Below are 13,118 nucleotides of genomic sequence, written 5' to 3'. Positions count from 1 at the left end.
CATCTACCTGCGCTCGGCAGTCATGACACAATGCCCATGGGAAATGTTTTTACTTTTTAAGTAAGTACAATAATTTCAAAGGTCACAATTTATTTTAATGAACTTAAACTACCAAACTCTATGTTACTCCATATCCCACTCAGAGAGATGGATGCAAACCAGAGGGAATGCAGACACTGATAAGCAACAAGCAGTAAGTATTGCCTCCTATTCACCGTGATGGGATGAGCTCTGAACCTCTGCTCCAGAGAGATGGAAAGGCTGGTCTGGGAAAACTTAAGAAGACAAATCACTATTTGGTCTCAATTAATTTCTCAGTCTCTGGAGATAAGGGAGACACATACCAACTTTCAACCATCTTGTGCAGGTTAGAAACACATAAATCATAATGCAGTCCTGCCAGAGATAAAGCAAAATTAAAACAGTCTGATTTGAGAGCATCCCAGCACCAAAACTTATGAACTAGGTACTCCTTTACGATACACTATCAAGCAGAACATAAAGGGCGGTTGTGTTCACCCTAAAAAGGTTACACCATGAGCAAGAGAAAAGCAATTATTAAGACCCTGTGCCTGAGAAAGACAACATACTCTAAACCCAGACTATTTTCTAAGCCTGAACGAGATGAATTTACAACTGCAATAAGAAAGATAAGGTAGTTTAAACTATTTAAAAAAATTCTATGTGAGCCTCATCCCTTTTGATGTTAAGTCACTTTCAGAGCATAGCATATTAACAAATCACTCAGTGTTACACATTTATTTGAGGGAGTAAACACGAAGAGAGATGGTATCTTTCTTTGGCTACAGTTAACTACAGCCCTCTTGAGGATACACCCAAGTAACTAAAAAAACCCCTCTAAAATTATTTGAAAAAACAAAAAATACCCAATGGGTTCAGAGAGTCATAGCTTCCCTGAATCTGCATCAGAGTGCAGTTCACAGCTTCAGCTTTTCTGCCCAGCCTCCACTTTTCTGTTCTCCTCACTCTGTGGCAGGATATTAACCCAGAATTACAGAAGTCAGAATTTTAGAGTGATCAGCTAAGCCACTTTGAAGACAAAGGCAAGAAATTAATTGCAAGTGATTACCTGTTGAAGTCTGTGACTTAATGGATACCTTATGAATTCAGGATCTTTGAGAACAGTGAAGAATAGCATTATTATAAGTAAATGGGAACTTTAGTATCATGAATATCTCATGCATAAGTAAGTGTCATGACAGGAACTGCAGAACCAGAGGTTTGAGGAACAGTCTGAAAAAGGAAAACTTTGAGCATTGTGAAATGCTAATGCTGGGAATTGAAAATGTCAGTGCAGGCAAAGATCTTTAAAACAGCAATTTAAAAATACGTATTTTTAAAATTGCATATTGGTCTTAAGAATTATCACCAACAGAATATCTGAGATCCATTCCAGAAAAGTTACAATAAAAATACAGTAAGATATGAGCAGAGGAAGCTTCTAGTCTCAATACTCCCTTTCACATCAAAAGCAGTTAAAGCCAAAAGGCTGAACACTTAGCTTCAGGGCAACGACTGACTTCTCTATTCGCTAACACAAAGCATACTTCCAGACAGTGTCAGTGAAAGTGCACATCTCTCAGGCTAATGTCCAGATTACCCCTGCCTCTAGCTGTTGGGAAGTAGAAATGCCCCTAAATCTTCATGCTTCCCCATCTTCCCTGCTCTGACATGAAAAGCAGAATGGAATAAAACAGCTGACCTGCCAAACATTACAACTAAGGCACACCAAAAATACCAGGGTGGCTTTGTAGCCTCAACTTCCATTAAAAAAATCACAAAAAAATTACCAAAATTGCATTAGAAATGCTTCAGCACAGTCTCCAAGGGTGTTTGCAAAACTACCAACTTTTGCTAACCAGTATCAGCTAGTTCTTGTGGAAGCTCCTTTTGTCAGTGACTCATACCATGGTTTTGCTCTTGAAAATTCCTTCTCACTGAAAAATTTGGAGATTTAATAGAAACAAGAAACTCAAGGGCTCTAGCACTGGTGTCCAGATCAACAAACAGCACAGTCTACTTCCTCCCCATGTTCAAATGGAAAGCCTGAGCTCTGTGGAGCCTGCAGATACTAAAAGCATATTACATCGTTCTTCAAGTATGTTGATAATGGCAAGACACATTCTCATCAATGGAAAGCTGGCATAATTCTTGTTTCCAACCTCCCCCAAAGAGCTATTTTCCACGTCATCAACTAGTATTACATTAAGTAAACAGCATCAGTGCAGTTAATGAAGAGCGAAAAATTTCACAGCCATAATAAAAGATCATAAAACATTCAGTTAATTTTCGTTCAGGTATTTATACATAAACAGAAAATGCTTCCTTTGTTTTCTTTGTGAACACTTTAATACTTGAACATCACAAAAATATTTTAAGATGTGCGGCAGCTAATTTAAAGGTAAAAGAAAAACCTAAAGCAGCTCTATCAGGCTGAAAGCCATCCAAGCAGATTGGGTTTTATAAATACAAGCCAAGCATTTTGCTGCTTATTTGATTCTGCCCCCTTTGATAAGGTATTCCCTCAAGCTACTTCTAACAACAGCACTGAATAGGAAAAAGAAAGAATTTGGACCATCTAAACTGGCAGCTCAATATGTAGCTCTGTAGGACAACTCTGAAATCTGAGGGCTCTCTAAGGTTGTCATCTTTTACATGATTCTTTCATAGGCTTACTGAATGCGATAGGCTGATTCAATTTAATGAGAAAGCCTGAGTTTTATGTATTTTAAGCCTGAAGCTGCACTTGCACAGCACTGCTGTACTGAACAGGGAGCCTAAACCAGTACTTCTTCAGCAGCAAGGTGGTATGTGTGCCTGCTGGGAGTGACCTATTCTGTAGCTGTAAGGCACACTGAATGCTTCATTCTCTTCCACTGTGTTCACGTTTTTAAGAGTTACACAACTTGCAGTGTTAGATGTATCCTTAGATGTATCTATGACTCCTTCTCCAGAAAGGAACCTAGGGCTGACAACATTAATCAGTGGATAATTTCCTTAAGTAACCATAAGATCATTTGTGTCTTCTGAAGCACCCAGTGCTCAGTTCAGTTGATAAATACAGCAGCATGCGCAGGGTTTTTTCTACCACTTTTAAAAAGAGGGGCCTCCCCACCCTAAATACCTATCAGTCGCTCTTTCATACATCAAAAGAGACATTAAACAAACTTCGCTTTCCAAACCACTTTAAACGTTTATGGCATAGCATGCAACAAAACTGTTAATAGCCCCTTGACAAAACACAAAATGGAAATCACCTAAACAAGAGACAAGCAACAAACATCAACTAATTAACTAGGGAAGGAAGCCTGGAGCCAGAAGTACGAGAACATAGTTTATTCTTTTGTAGCGGAGCACTAATTTTACTGCAAGGTCAAAGCAACCTGAAAAGCTTGGCTGTACTGAGCTTTGGCCCAAATCAGGTGGGAGTGCACCAGATCATGACCAAAGGCTTCTCAGACCAAAAATTAACTTTGCAAGTTAAAAATGGACAGACTAGGAAGAAAGCCATATAGGAAAGTAACAGATTCCTGGTGTAGGCGACAAGCACAGCCTAAGACAGAAGCCATGGACACTTTCTCTGAAAACATGCAAGATTTCTAAACTTCTGTTAACGAGCAATGCATCTGGTAGTGGGAATTTGGCAGAGTTTATTGAAACAGCAGTGGATGAGATGATAGCACAGAAGAAGCATGCGAAAAATGACTGATTTTGCACTGGGAAGTGCAAAATCAGCTTACTGAACCTATAAAGGGTATCAGTGGGAGGTGTAAGAAAACTGGTGCAATCACAGAAAGTGCTACTTTTCCCAAAATAATGGTTTGGGTCAGATCATAATTCACAGCCTGAATTCAGGCTACTTAAACCACCAAGAAAATATGAGCATAGTTATTAATAGATTAGTATCTCCTCCATGGTATCATGAAAACAGATATGAAAGCAACTAGTTGTCTGAAGTCCTCATTGTGGTAAAACAGATTATGAATCCAAAAAAACCTAGAGGGTGATACAGGAACACCTTCCCTTGGCTTTTGTTTGGATTCTACTGTGCTAAGAACCTCAGACTATTAAGAAGCCACCATCAGGAATATGCTTTCCTCAGCTGCATCCCCAATTAGTTTTGTTTCTTTGAATACCCGTTTTTTTCATTTTATAACTCTCTTTCAGAGAAGCTTAGAGACCCAGCTTCCAACGTGTGCCTTCTTTGATCATGAGTACTGCAGTTTTGGATACACCAAGTGAAATATTTAGCAACCAAAGTAACATTTAGGAGAGCGAGTAAAACAATGCTTTCCAAGACACCCATGTTTTATTTCACACCAGCAAGGTGCACCCAGTTAGCATGGACAAAAGACTAAAAGCTGTGCCAAGATATATTTCACTAAAAGATGATGGTAATACTTGAACATTGTCCTTGATTTAAGGAACCTCAAAGGACACTAGTATATAACTGCAACACTGTTCTGCTCTGGGGTATGCTGTTAGAGAAGTCATGGCAGTGAAATTCAGAAAGTAATGCATTCTTATTGTTTTTCTATAAAACTGACTGAAAGGACTAATGCATGTACAGATCTCATGTTAAGTGCACTACAGCTGAAAAGAACAGAGATGCTGTATTTGACCATTTCAAATATAGTATGTTAGAATTTTGCCAGCAGAAAGCAGAGACAATTCTGATGCTTTTCAAGAGAGAAGGGAACTCCTCAGCTCAATGAATGCTATAAGTATCACAGAAACAAGCACATAATAAAACTTTCTTTTTTTTCCCCCTCCAGCAAAGAGGGTTAACATTTATGTCACAATCCAAGACATTAAAGATGCCTCAGATATCAGCATCTGCCAAAGAAAATGAGAAAAAAAATCATTTCAGAAAATGTCACCTGGCAGAAGGAGGAGACCTAGGAGACAAGGGAGAATGGAAGCAGGTTACTACTGCTTGTGGTGACAGGCAAGTTCCTCCCAGGCTGCCTCACCTTCCCAAGTGCTCTCACACAATAGGCATTAGGCCCTGGAACAGGATGGACAGACAACTGATAATGTGGACAAGGTTCTCCTGCTGTGATGATCCTCCTTTTCTCTAGTGAACAGTGATGGGACCCAAGGGAACACATGAAGATGTGTCCAGAAAGTGTGGGCTGGATATAGGAAAAGATTCTTCATCCAGAGGGTGGTTGGACACTGGATCAGGTTCTCCAGGGAAGCGGTCACAGCACCAGCCTAAAGAAGCATTTGTGCAAAGCTCTCAGGCACATGGAGTGAATTTTAGGGCTGTCCTGCACAGGGCCAGGAGCTGGACTCCATGATCCTTTCAGGTCACTTCCGACTCAGGATATTCTATTATAAGCTTAAAAAGAGAAGGAACATTTTAAACATTGATCAGAACAAGCAGCAAATTAACTTCCTCCTTTCAAGGTCAATTTTGAGAGGCTGGTGGTTGTTGGTGTTGCTACAAGACCGTATTAGTCCTTCTACAGAAGAAGGCCTCTTAACATGTAATGGCTGAACATGAAATGGCTGGGATACTATCAGGCAGGCCATTACAAAGCTGAGATGCAGGAGTTAAAATGAAGAAGGCACACGAAAGGAATGAAACTGGGCAGATTAGGCATTTCTCCTTAGAAAGTGGACCCAGTGACAGGTTGAATGCACAGCAGGGGACTGAAACATGGCTTTTATCCAAGTTTCACTTAGTTTATGATAAAATGGGCAAATATGTAACAGTATTTTGGGACTAGAAACTAGTTTTTCAGCATGTAAGTTCTCTCAAACATGCAATCATGCAACAGCTGCACAGACAGGGAAAAACTGCTTCCGTATCCCTTGTCTCATTTATCAGTTTGCCTCAGACTTACAGTACATGCTTTGCTATTTGTCAGAGACGGAAAACATTCCTGTACTTAACTCAGAGGTGTAAGTGTCTGATTAAACACTCAGTGCAACCGAGCATGGCAGAGCAACAGCTGTACAACACAACACAGCAAAATGAGGTGAGGAACTGCAGGGAAAGGACAACTAAGTGCCTTTCATCAAGCATGCCAAGAAGGGCACACATCTCTTTTTTTTCTGAGATGTATCCTGGAGAATTTTGGCACAAAAGCAAGTCTCCTGTAACATTTGAAAGGCACATTTCAGAAACTAGATCAGTCCTCAGCAATGTGCTATTAGTATCTTAAACAAAAGGAAGGTTTTAATTATCAAGCAAATGCACACCACTGTATCAGCAGAAACCGAGCGGGTTGCTTCCCTCTCCTCCACTTTCCAGGTACAATCTCCACCTGCTTCGTGAGTCATTACCCACAGACCGCTGTATCAACATATATGGATTTCTTGGGCTGTAACTTAAATATCATAGAACTCGAGTCAGGATTTTGTAAGGACTGAGCCTCAGGATTCTCAAACCAAAGAGAATATGCCATTTTTCTATCTGAAATATTTTGAACTGTCAGATCTTATTCATATCTATGCTCAAAAACCAAGACAAATAACTTTGGCTATATATGGCTAGAGCTAGCATTTTAAAGGATTGCATGGTATTCAAGCCAGAGAGGAGGATCACAGCTTCATCTCAAGAGTTCATCTCCCACAACTCTGCTTGACTAAGACTGAGATAAAGTTGCATTCATTAGTTCAAAATGTTAATAGTCACACTTCAATATTTGCATGCCATCTGAGGATCAGTCTGGCATTCAGGCTTTGTGCAATGACAACGCCTAATGTTAGGCTTTTTTTTCAATCCTTTGGCTTCCCTAAAGCCAAGTATTAGCAACTGAACACATTAATGTGAGCTTTCTTTATTCAATCCGGGTTTCTCTTGTTTACTGTAATGCCACCAGTAGTAACTATTTTGGGTTTTTTTTACATATTTGTAAAACCACTGTATGACCACTGTCATTTCTATACATTAATTTAGCTTGATCTTGATGTCACACTATACAATGATCTTTCTCACGGACCTAACCATACTCCTAGTTGATTCCACCTTCATGCAGGCAGAATTTCCTCCAACAGCACTGGACCCAGAAACATACTCTAAAGGTACCTAGAAATACATGAAAAAAAAGAATATTTCTGTATTCCTAACAAATGCTTTGAAATGTTCTTTTATCTAACCAGTTGCTATGTTCACTACGCACTCACACAACAGCCATTTCAAATTTTATTAAAAATAAAGTATTTACAACATCCCTTCACTCTTCCAAGATTTGATCTAAAAACTAACCAAACAATTAAAGATGAAATCCTTTATTAAACTAAGGTGGCGGAGGACTGGATTTTACTTTGGACTTTCTAACATAATCATTTCCTTCTACCATCAGTGTCTAGTCACACCCAAAGGCAAGCCTGAAGTCATATGGAAGTGAGGACATTTACGCATCTCCACTAGAAAGTTATTTATAGGATATGAAATTATAATATATAAAATTATTTATAGAATATAAAAAATTATACTCTAGGATGACAGTTTACATCCTCATCACCCTTTTCCCTTCCCCAAACGACAGCAGTTTAAAACAGACTATTTTTGATCCCCATCAAGGCAGGATATCAGTTAACTGCTTCATTCTCACTAAGCTTGCCCACACAGCCCTAACTAAAAAAAAAAGAAACATAAGGAAACTAAAAAATGTTAAAATTTTAGTTAATTATATAAAAAACAAAGCAGTGCTAATATTCATACTTACAGGCTGAGGCTGTTCTGCAATACAGCAGTTGAAACACAACCAAAACTCACTCATTGTTTACAGTCTGAAGTGGGAACACGGATGAAAAGCAGGACTCAACCTTCGTAAGTCTGTCTGCAGGTAATAAGTTCTTTGAACAGGTTTATTTTTAATGGCTCCAATGTGAAAATCTTTTTTTCTGTTGAGTTCTTCTCCAAAGACAAGTCAGTCCCAGGACAAAGAACTTGAAGGCAAAAAGTTATTTTAGAAACTTCTTCCAGAAGGTTGATCCCAGCACCAGAGAAATATTACATATGCTTCTTTGGTCCTTAGCGTTACGTGAACCTGAAAACAGAAGTACATTAATCAAAAAGAGAGAATATAAATAATCTGAATCTCCCAGCCAGCCAGCTACACCTCTGATTTCTTTGCAATACTCTGAGTCACAGACTGAGGAGACACTAGCAAACAAGTCACGCGCTTATTTCTACAGTGACTACCAAAAACAGCATATACCCTAAATCTGTATGAGACTTATATTCCAGCTTTGGTTAGATGAAGTGATACCAAGAACTGGTGTCCAATCTCTTGGCAGTCATCTTGGTTTGTTTCTAACTTTCAAATGTCATTTCAGAAAGCGATAATTGTCCATACACCCCTTTACACCTCTTAGGGAACTGCACCTATTACCACATCATATTTTTCAACAGAAAAGTTACCCAGTCCATTCACAGTGTGAGGTTTAAATGGTATTTAACTCCAGCCCTGTCACACAATTCATCAATATGTAAACACAATCAAAGGCATGCTCTCCTAAATGTTGAGGGAACAAATAAATTTCTGTATATAAATTTTCTGTATATTCTGTATATGAAAATTTTGCAAAATGGCTGGACCTGGTCAACACAAGGTATTTTCCTTCCACCCTCTTCTACCCTATGTTTCATTTACAGTTTACTTCAAAATAGGATATTACTTGTAGAGCTTGAAACTGTTTCCTTAAACCTCTAAAACTCCTCAAGTGGAACAAATGAGGCTCCAAATTCCAAACATTCCTTTGCTAAAATAATGTTTGTTGGTAAACCTCCTGCAGAGAAAGTGAGAAAATGAGTCTTCAGAAGTTTTTACAGGATACTCCTTAATAATAATTCTTTACAGGACTGCATCTTCACCACACAGATGTTTGCACAACTATTATTTCTATGCAATTCCTCACAGCATGGTTTGGAGACTCTGTGCAATGCATAAAACTACACATCTATGTACACACGTTCTGTGGCAGAGCAGTTTCGCTTTGCTGCTACCTTCCTTAGTTCTCTATGTGCCAAGCACATGAGAGCAAAGATATCCCTCATTTACTACACACATACCAAGTCACTGCACTGCATGGCCACGACTACCTAGGTACTTTCCAGGACTACTGTCTACAACACACACAAAAGGAACACAGCAGAACCTTCCCCATACTATACCCAAAGCCTTTGGGAAGCTTTCACACTTAGCTTTTAAGACACTAACTGAAGCTCTTTGAGAAATAAATGCATGCTGCAGTAACACCATCTAAATAGCAAAACCCCAGCCAAAGTACTTGCATACTTGCAGCTCTACCTTTGAAAAATCAACTGATAGGGTCAAATTAGGTTTGTATGCCTGTTTCTGGCATACCTTGCCTAAAGATCAGAATAGGAAGGGGGGGAAATGCTTTGATAGGTTATCCTATTGGTAAAACCACATAAAACAAAGCAATTTTATTAAACAGGGTATCTTGAGGATAAGAAAAAACCTTAACAAGCAAACTACCCCCGCTCTGACAAAAATACTTCTACACAACCTTTTGCTTGTCAGACACTTAAAAAAAAGGTCTTAGAACAGTGCTATCATGACATTTTCACTACTTAGAATGCATTTTTCCTGCTTTAAAGATCACCATCTAAATCCCATGAATGAGTCAAGAAACTGCAATAAAACACAGGATTCAACAACCAGTAGTGTGAAATCCAAGAATGAAAATAAAAGTCTCTAAGGAAGTTCTCACTCTGTAATTAGGCGGCTTCACACACACATTTTCTCAATTACTCTGGTGACTAAAAATTTCACGAACTTTAAATAGCATGACTAACAAAGAAAACCTTGACAGGAAAATACTCTGCTGTTCTCTGCAGGCTCAGAATTTGCATGCTACACAGTTCTTTTCCAAATTTGATTCAGTATGTTACAAAATCAGAAGTAAAACACAGTTAACTCCTGTTAAGCATGTAACATTTAACAATTCTAGTCCCGTGTCTGTACATCTTATGTTTCCTTAAATGTTGGTTGATTTACTTCTGAGAAGATATGCTTGAAGTTGTCCTGAAACATAGCAATGCATCCCCAAAGGTAGCTGCTCAGATTATGAGAAATTGAGAAATCAAATACTCAAAGTTTGCATTTTGAAGTTTGATATATTTTAAGCTGCTGGAGCAATTAATGGATATCGTGCAGTGAGTTTTTCTTGCTCTGCAGGTGCCCCAATATTCTGACTTGTGACTCCTGAACTTAGGACACTTGTTGCTTCCCTCACAACCTCTGTTTGACAGAGTCCAGAACTGACATATGAAATTCTTGTTCTCACGGAGGATTAACTTTGATCTGGCTGCTACACCCAAGTGCAGAAGACATACATTGAAAAGGCAGGGAAATTCCTTTTGTTGATCTGCCTTCTGTGTTTGTTCACTGATAGCTGGCACACTCCTCCAGTTCCCTGCAGCCTCAAGTACTGCGCTGAGCTGAAGGCCTGGGAACAAACCTGAAGGGCTTTTGTGTGCACCTGTGAGCCTGGAAAGCTCCTCCGGGTTACAGAACACCCATGGGTGCAGAAGTCTTGCTCTACACAGCCATCCTCTGCATGCAGGACTTGTGACATTCAGAACAGTCAAAACTGACTCCCTCCTTCAGATCTAAAGCTTTTGAATGACCAAGTCAAGTTAAAAATTGTAAATAATAATCTCTGATAACATGTTTATTCTTAAAAATGCATTTTTAGGCCTGCAAAGTGCTACATTTGCTTTTAGTTTGGTGGTTCTGCAATCACTAACAACACTTCTTCAATCTGTTGATTTTTGATAAAAACACACAGTTGACATATCAGTAGGTCTGGAGAAAACTGACATTAACTGCACCTCTTAAAAGGCAAACAAATGCTTAGCAGTATTTGTTAGAGCTCTGGAATTTCATACACCTTCCCAGTCTACTAAACAAATTATTTTTACAGGAACCAAGCTAATATAAATATCAAGTATAAATCTGCTGCACCAAAATGGAAAGGAAAAGTAATTAAGCTGAAAGCAAAAAGGTGTATTGGTGCTGTGGTGTTAATGACAACACACTAGAATTTCTTACACTGCCAATTGCTTGTTTAAATAACAAGTTGAATCAGGAAAATTCTGCTCCTCTTTTCCAAGTTATTGGTTATAAAGAAAGGAAGAAAAAAGCACCATAGTGACCTACAGCTACTAGCCAGGTAATTACGTAATATCAGCGCACTAGCAATCTCACGGGGAATTGTTCCTGCAAAGCTTGAACTGCACCCCAAACCTAGCTGCAACTAATGAGGTCTCAAAATACATGCAGTATTTCACAGCTAGTTCTCTGCTTTTTCATTGGATTAAGACTTGAATCACAGAACCCTAGAATGGTCTGGGTTGAAAGGGACCTTAGAGATCATCTTGTTTCAGCCTCCCTTCCACAGGACCAGGTTACTCAGGGCCCCATCCAACCTGGCCTTGAACACTGTCAGGGATGGGGCATTCACAGCTTCTCTAGGCAGCCTGTGCCAGTGTCTCACCACCCTAACATAGCATTTGTCTGTGCAGATCTGCCAGATGAAGAGCACAACAGAAGCTGAAGAACACTTCGAGGTAACAGTTCTGCTACCCTTAGGTTTTGCTGTCTGCCCAGTTTATGGTGCTCAGAGTGGCAGAACACTGTAGAGCTCACACTGAAAAGACTACACAAATACTCTGTCTGAACCAGAAATTTATCAGAGTGATGAGTGGTGAAACACCAATTTGCTTTTCCCATGTAAACTTTCTGAACTCTGAATGCAACTTATTTTAGAGCTGATGATTCACATTACAAAAATGCACAGGACTTTCATGCTGAACAACTTTGTCACATTTTAAGGCTTTTATACTTTAGTTATCATTTCAATTCCATAACCATTTACGGAAATTCTGAAGTATGAAGAAATCAAGATTTTAAAAATAATACATTGTTTAGAATTTGAAGTGAAAAGCAAGTAATTTATTATTAAGGTAATTTTCATTACTCTAAGGTTTACGCCACAGTGGCCAGTCTAATGCAAAAACCAAAACTACTGCTTATTGTTAAACACCAGTCACAAAGGCACTAAGTGCAAGCATTGCACTAATGAGTAGTGGGCAAAGCACATTCTGTTACAGTATCATCCATTTTTCTTACTAAAGCAGTATTAGCTGTTCTGTGAGAAATATACAGAGCAGGAAAGGAGAAAAAGTAAACTAAGAAATCAATTTTCCCTCTGAGCTCTTCACTTTTATTGACATAAAGCAGGTTAGACAGGATTTACCTTAAATGATCCAAACAGGAATACGCGCTATACTGTAGAGAGTCAGTTAAAATAAAACTACTTAATTAATTATACAGCTTGAGAACAGCGTGCTCTTTTTAAAAAAGCATCTCTAGTTCCTCTTAAGGGTGAGCTTTCTATATCCTTTGACTTCATACTGTTCACTGTGGCTTCAAACAGAAAGTGTTTGAACATTGTAACAATGCTCTTTGACCACCACTTGAAGCAAACAAAACCACAGGAAGAGAGAAAAAAAAAATTACAGGTGTTAGTATTTGAATTTAGCTAGGTTTGCTCCAAAGCTCAGACTACTATTTAAGGAGAATGGGGAAAAAAGGGTAAAAAAAAGGCAAATCATGAACAAAAAGTCAAAAGTATGCCATGTCACGGTATGTCATGACACAACATGATGTATCACAATAAGCACATGTAGGCACAAAGTCATGACCAAGCCTACTACTACTATTTTAGTCTCAAGTACTTAATAAGAAAACACTCTGCAGTTATTCTTACTATATTAGATTCATTCCATGAAATATATAGGTATTTTGATTTGGTTTTTTTGCCTTAAAGGCTTTGAAAAGCTATCATTTCTTTCAATACTGCAAGGTGTAAGTAGAAAATTATCATTTCTGAGTGTATTTTTAAGACTTCTTCCATGTTTCTCACTTTACATTCCTCTTGTAGCCGCACTATTTCCTCTTAATGATGACTAAATAAAGTCATGTGGCAACTGAAAATGCAGGGGGGAGAGGACTAAGTTGTGTTCAAACCAAGGGAGAGGTTATGCTGGTGCACACTTCCATACGCTTACAGCTGTAGCAACTGGAGGACACTCTCCAGCTCTCAAA

At 38.8% G+C, this 13,118-nt stretch overlaps 1 protein-coding gene across 2 annotated transcripts in view; it reads right to left on the bottom strand.

Annotated features, from left to right (window-relative positions):
• CDC42SE2 (CDC42 small effector 2) overlaps positions 1 to 13,118 on the bottom strand; it is an 81,608-nt gene that overhangs the window by 25,475 nt on the left and 43,015 nt on the right. For both annotated transcript variants that reach the window (XM_017742753.1, XM_008640164.2), the window contains one exon: positions 7,704 to 8,027. In XM_017742753.1, coding sequence (XP_017598242.1) covers positions 7,704 to 7,757 — 54 coding nt within the window. In that variant the 5' untranslated portion in view covers positions 7,758 to 8,027. The remainder of the gene's footprint in view (positions 1 to 7,703; positions 8,028 to 13,118) is intronic.

This window comes from Corvus brachyrhynchos, unplaced genomic scaffold (assembly GCF_000691975.1).
Source record: "Corvus brachyrhynchos isolate BGI_N302 unplaced genomic scaffold, ASM69197v1 scaffold408, whole genome shotgun sequence".
Lineage (NCBI taxonomy): Eukaryota > Metazoa > Chordata > Aves > Passeriformes > Corvidae > Corvus > Corvus brachyrhynchos.
This window is presented reverse-complemented; position numbering and strand designations above follow the sequence as displayed.